The sequence below is a fragment of the Propithecus coquereli genome, unplaced genomic scaffold (genome assembly GCF_000956105.1).
Source record: "Propithecus coquereli isolate 6110/MARCELLA unplaced genomic scaffold, Pcoq_1.0 Scaffold171, whole genome shotgun sequence".
In the NCBI taxonomy this organism is placed as follows: Eukaryota; Metazoa; Chordata; class Mammalia; order Primates; family Indriidae; genus Propithecus; species Propithecus coquereli.
The window spans coordinates 5332921-5340023 of record NW_012141747.1 but is presented as its reverse complement, the minus strand read 5'-3'; the positions used below and the strand labels follow the sequence as shown (position 1 = coordinate 5340023).

Here is a 7103-nt window from a genome sequence, read left to right as displayed (position 1 = left end):
TTATACTTCCTTTATACTAAAAGAAGATTCATTATAGGGTATCTAATTAAGTGGTTAGAATTCCATTTTGTCTTAAATTCTGCATGTGCTCTCAATCTGTGAACATTCCTCCAACATTTTAAAATTCTGTTTATTATACTGGTAAGACAGTGAAAAAAATACAGAGCTAGGCTTTTTCCTGGAATTTATCTTCATTTGTTGACAAGAAAGTTAGATCAGGAAGCAGATTTAATGCTTGTAAACAGATTAATGCTTGTAAATGAAAGAGTATCTTTTGTTATTCCATTTTACAATCTTTCAAAGGAGCAGGTTAGGAAGAGCCAACTATTCTGATCAGTTAGAAGGGAATGCTGGTTTGAAATACTTGAGGACATCCTACAGTGCCAAGTTCTAATGCAGATTCCTTCTGTTGAGATGCAGATTCTTTAGTGTCTGTATCCATCTTAGGAAACCTTTGATCTTTACACATTCTATATACTAAATTTTAGTAGCCTAGGCAAATAGGAATGACAATGGCCAAAGCACCTAACTACAGGAAACATGGGCTAAGGGGATCATGATTTCAAATCATAACATAACATTACAACTGGGAACCTATGGAATGCATCTGAGAGAACTGCATAACACATCATGTTGTGGAAAGAGTTCTGGAACTACGTATGATGGGTATTTACTGGATGTTGGATTCCTGCTCTAGCAATTGAATACTGAACAAATTATTTAATCTCTATAAATCTCATTTTCCTTATCTTTAAAAAACAAGTCTAATCTTTCTAGCAACTTTTTTATGTTTAGCAATTTTTACTAACTTATTATCAATTGATTTTGAGAATTAAAAAAATTACTGAGTCAAGCCACATGGATATAACATGAATTGCAGATCTGGAGAGAAATGTTCTTGGGCAAAACTCACAGTTTCAATAATATAAAACAAGGCTGTTGCACTGACACTCTCCCTGCTTTAGCTTAAACTTAATTTAGAGAAATGATATATATTCTGCCACAGAAATGCTACACATACATTTTCTGTTCTAATCATACCATAAGAAACCAGGAGTTATTTAAGAAATATTCAAACCTACTGGCAAATTACAGTCAGAAAAAGTAACATTTTGTCAAAATCAAAATTGCTGTTTCTGGGAAACATTCTTCAACATTAAAATGAACAATTTATATACATCTATTCAAAAGAGTCTTACATTCAGCTACTTTGGGGAGATATATATATATATATATATATAAAAAATATACTACATATAGCATCTCAACATTAGACATTCTGCAGGAGTCTTAGAGAGGTTTCGTTGTGGCTGAGGTAAACAGCTTACATTACCTGCCCTCAACATTTTTCCAGACCAAATTACCTTTGCCATAGAATTCTGAGGTCTTAATCAAGCTTTTGTCCAAGCATTTGAACAGATCCAAAGAGTATGAGCAAATCACATTCCAGTCTATAAGGTCTTCCATACCCAAGCCCATCTAGATATGGACTGGCAGCCTCCCTCGGCCAAAATAGATGCTCCAGAATTTTCAAGACAGATTATCAACTTGCAACCTAGGTGTCTAGTTCCTAATGGACACAGATCCTTCCTCAATCAGTAACGAACAACCACACTTAAGTAATCTTCCAGAAATCCAGTCCTGATGTGCCTGTCATCCAGATCCTGTGAACAACTACCTAAAGGAAGATATTTAAACATTCGTACCCATAGGTTCTCCAAGTCTCATGCTGAAACAGATTTAAGAACTAGAAAAAAGAGACTAAGATCTTTTTCTGGTAGAAAGGCTTTACGAAATTAGAGCTCATTATATTCAGTTTTTATTCAGTTTTAAAATATAAAAAGCTATACAAAGACTTTCCACAAGTACTATGCAATCATTGCTTACTATGTTTCTCAATATCTCTTATGTAAAGGTAAGGATGACAAATTTATTAAAAATTTAAAAGAAAAGTTTGTCTTCCAAAAGACTTATTAGCTTCAGTCAGAGAAAAAAAATTCTTAAAATTCATTACTTTTTTCGTGTTCTTTTTGTTTGGCTTAGTGTATAAAATTTAAATTTAAATTTATACTAATGTAAATAAAAATCCTATTCCATGTCCTTAGTAGAATTATTTTCTCTATTGTCTTGATCTTATTTTAATTTTTACTTTCCTGCCTTTACTATTACATGTAATAAAGAGAGTAACAATTTTATACTTGGAGTGGACTGGATTCTAGTGCCAGTTCCATTACCACAAAGTCATGGGATCTCAGGCAACTTTCTTAACCAAAACCTTGGTTTCCTTTGAATATAAAATGAATAAAAAATTATCAGTCATGCCACCAAACAGCATGGTACTTGAAAAATAAATGTTATCATTACAAAGATGTTAAGTAATAACAGATATAGAATATGATAAAAGCTTGGAAGAAAGGAGAAAACACCTAGCCACAGAAATCAGTGTGTTAGTTAAGATGGCTTGTTACTATACTGCTCTGAAATTCTAGAACTTATTTTTAGTTCTAGAAAGACTGAAATAGGTTTCACGGTGATATCTGAACTAGATCTGAAAGGAAGAACAAGATATTTATCAGACTATACTTTCTAATGTTACGTATAATATATTTAGAGATGTGGCTTAGGATGGTAAGTGGAAGTATCAGACAGATGAAATCTATAGTACTTACGCTGTCTGGAGAAGTTTTCTTCCAGATAAATATTTTGAGGTCCTACATCTAAATTCACACTCAGACAGCTTACCACAGACTCCGTGCTCCTGATCAGCCACCATACCCTCAGGGCTACAGGTACACACACTTGCTACACAGTCATGATTTTCTTACTTACAAGCTTTAATACCATGATGACTATGCATTTCAAAGAAATATTTAATCTAAAAGATAACTCACATAGCTAAGGTTTTTATATTACTAATGATTCTACTGACCCATCTACAAATAAAGTTCACAAAATATATTTCAGAGAAACCAGTTACATTTTTAAAAGAAAAATAATAGTCACGTATTATTCAATGCTTAACACTGAAATAATTCTTCAACTTAACAAAGTTACCTGTAGTAGCCCTCCATCATCAAAACGCAATACTTCTATTATGCTCTCCGACTGAATGAATGCTGTGAAGAAAACAAAATACAGTATCACTTACAGGAACATAAATTTGACTTTCATAAAATCTTTTACCTTAAAGTTAATTAATACAATTTTCAGTTTAAAAATACATTGCTTGATGGTGATAGTTAAAAAGGAAACTATGACTAAGACTTCAGGATTTTAGCAATTATGAAATACTTTAAAATGAACCAACTTAATACAATAACAAAGTAGTTTCAACAATCCAGAGGCTATGTAAATCACCTTCAAAGTATCTATTCCTGCTATACCATGAGAATGCATAAAACAGTCAAATGCAACTAGACGCAGCTATTTATTTTCCTGATAGATTAATTGAAAATATTGTAAGCACACAGAAAAAATCACTAGAGTATTATATTTCCCCCCAAAAAATGAGCAGCTGAAATTCTGTATCATCAGCCCTTTTGAAGTGATGATATGACCTGAGATCAATAGTCAAAAGGGAATGGGTAGGAAGTGGGCAGGGAAAAGAGCAAGATTATTCTGATCCAGGAAACAGAACAATGCAAAGACATGATATTTAAAAGCTAACATAATTGTACCATACAATCTGGCAATCATGCTCCTAGTGTTTAGTGAACTGATTTGCAACCTTACGTCCTCACAAAAATCTGCACACAACTCCTTATAGGAGCTTTATTCATAATCACCAAAATCTGGACATAATCAAGATGTCCTTCAATGGGTGAATGGATAGGCACACTGTGGTACATCCATTAATGGAATATTAGTAGAAGAAAAAGATACATACTATATGATTGCAAGTACATGATATTCTGGAAAAGGCAAAATTATGGAGATCAGTGGTGACTAGGGTCTTGGGGAAGAAGGGAAAGGATGAATAACTGAAGCACAGGAAATATTTTATGGTGGTAAAACCATTCTGTAAGAAGCTGTAACGGTGGATATCTGACATGACGTATTTGTCAAAACAGAACTTTACAACAAACACCAAGAGTGACTACAAGTGTAACGCGTATTAAAAAAAAATGTTTAGGAGATGGGGGATCCTAGGATGGAATGCAGAATGTGACAAAACAATTTAACTGATTACAAATGTATGAAACAACCTTACTGAAGTGGGAGGGGAGAGTGCTGACCTAAGTAACTCTAGAAATGAATGTAATATGTAAGACTAAAGGTAAAAGAAACTGTATACACACTATATACTCTAGTTCCCATGGAGATGTGGGTTAACAATTCTGATGCCACTATACACATACACTGGAACTGAACAATTAGATACACAGATGGTAGGAGCCAGGTTCCTCAGTGTTAGAATAGGAGTTTACATAGAAACAAGGGTAGGAGGCAAGAATGATCCATGTGGTAATGGATTAGAGTTGGTGATATCAGTATGAACTCATGTTTAGTAAAATATAGATTATTACATACCTATGGGAATATTTACAGATGTGTATATACATGGGTTAGTATACACATAGATTTCCTTGCTCTGTCACCTGAGAGGGCCTAGAAGCAATGACACACCAGTAACAAAGAACACACCTAGCACCCAGATCTTTAGTTCTAATACTATTTTCCAATAAAAGGAATCAGGGCTTCCTGGAACAATGGCTGATTCTTGCACAGGGGCACAAAATATACAAGATGAATCTGGAGCATCTTATAGTGCTGGACAGTAAGAAAGTACTAATAACAAATCAACCCCCGCAACCCACATTGAGGGGGATATGGAAAGGAAGGAAGAATCAACAGAAAGAGCTCCCGAATGACCAAAATTAGAACAATTTCAGCAACAAAATAAAGTAGTATTGAATTATAACCTAAAGTATAAAATAAATATCCATGAGCCCACACTGCTATAAATTACTAAACAAATAAACGGGGAAGAAGAGACAAATTTCTCATGTAGATGGATTTCAAATAATTTATGTAGAAACTCTGCTATCTCTAAGGTGGAACATAACTCCCCATTCCTTATACATAGTGTGACTTCCTTCCAAGAATACAGTATAGAAAGGAAGAAAAAAAGAGTTACTTAACAGTGGCGAAACCTGACAAAAGTTACCTCCGGCAGATGATCAAGATCAATGTTAGCTATGAAAAGTTATACTGACAGTATGTACTCCTGATATAATGTATTTAATAATAAAAATGGCATTTTACCTCTGTAGTTGAACTCCCAAACCCCATAACTCCAGTCTAATCATGAAAAGAACACAGACAAATTCCAGTTGAGGGATGCGGACATTATACAAAATACCTGACTAAATATTCCTCAAAACTGTCAAGGTCATCAAAAACGAAGTCTGAGAAACCATCGCAGATAAGAAGAGCCTAAGGAGACATGACTACTAAATGTAATATGGTATCTTAGATGGGATTCTAGAATAAAAAAAGGAAATTGGGTAAAAACTAAGAAAATCTAAGTAAAATATGGACTTTAGTTAATAATAATGTATCAATACTGATTAATTATTTTTTTAAAAAGTACCATACTAATGTAAGATATTAATAATAGGGGAAACTAGGGGGGTGGGACATATAAGAATTCTGTACTATCTTTGCAATTTTTGTATAATTCTAAAACATAAAGTTTTTTTTAAAAAACCATGAAACAATGGTATTTCATTTGGCTTAATATGGAATTCACTGACTCCTATTTGTTGGTCTTTTGAGATTCAGGGAAGATGTTGGGACGTTAATATGACTAAAGCTGAAAGTCAAGCAGCAGAGTGGGATACTAGCTAATTCAATTACATTGTTTAGTTGGATGGTGTCTTCCTGCCTGCCAAGCATCCCTTTCCCCTTAGTTTAGTAATCATATCCGATTTTATTTTGGGAAACCCCTGCCCTCTATGTCCCGTGTTTCTCTTCAATCACAGTGCCAGCCCACTCTACTTCTGCCCATCTCCTACCAGGTCTTTGCACACAGAGAACATTCAATAAATACTGAAAGCATGAATGAAGTCCCACATTTTTGCTCAGGTATAATAGGCACTGCCATTTGTATTCTTTGATGCAAATGACCTTTTACTGGTTATGTTATCTCTAGTTCTAGCTTGTAGTGGAATTTTAAAACTGAGATCAGAGTTAATGGCTCTAACAGAATTACTGACACAGTTTATCTGTAGTGCACAAGAACTTCTCCAAATAAAGTGATAAATCCTTCAGAAGAAAGGACTATGAATATAAAAGGCTCTGCTCAGCTCATCCATCTCATTCTTCATTTTCTCTCCCAACCTTTTAGCACAAACTAAAATTTCAGAAGATTCAGAAAATCTTTTTGTTATACCCTACTGAAGGCAAACAATAAAAGAACAAGAATTAACTGAATAGGCAGATGCTCACAATGTAAGAGATGAAAACTAAGAGCCTCTTAGTTAGAAGCTTTCAATCTAGTTAGCAGAGGAAACCAACAAGAAAGAACTGGAAATGTGCTATATTTGATGGCTGCTATTAGAGTTCCAATATAACAAACCATTGCGTGAGTTCCCACAATCAAGCTAGATCAAACCTTTATCTAACTGATGAGAACTTAACTAAATAAAGTCAGTAATATAATTTGGGTGTATTGCATTTTTAATTAGGAGCTTTTTAAAAAACATGAATTGTATTAGCTGAAAAAAATTAATAGCAGCAGCTGCTTTTATAAAGCCATAAAAGAAAAATATTGTGTTACACATCATCAGCTTTCCTTAAAAGACGTAGAAATAAATAGGATTCAACTCTGGCATAAAACAAATTAGGATATTTTGCTTTAAATGACCAATTATGATAACTTTAAATTGTATGCCTAGAAAAACAGAACACCAGATATGCACTAAATGACTTCATGTGTTAAGTTATTAAGCTATAAAATTTAAAAAGTAACCAAAGCAAGTCAAGTTCCCACATCGCCACATTGCTAGATTCAAAACCACAACGGATAGCTGCTTCCTCTCCCAAAAGTATTTTGCCTAATTTTATACTTTTTTTTTCTTATTTTTTTTTTTTGAGACAGA

General features: G+C 33.7%; 1 protein-coding gene across 1 annotated transcript in view; it reads right to left on the bottom strand.

The window, feature by feature from the left end:
• Nucleotides 1-7103, bottom strand: part of TMEM131 (transmembrane protein 131) — a 244454-nt gene that overhangs the window by 182346 nt on the left and 55005 nt on the right. The window contains exon 2 of the mRNA XM_012641982.1: nt 3055-3116. Within this exon, the coding sequence (XP_012497436.1) occupies nt 3055-3116 (62 nt within the window). The remainder of the gene's footprint in view (nt 1-3054; nt 3117-7103) is intronic.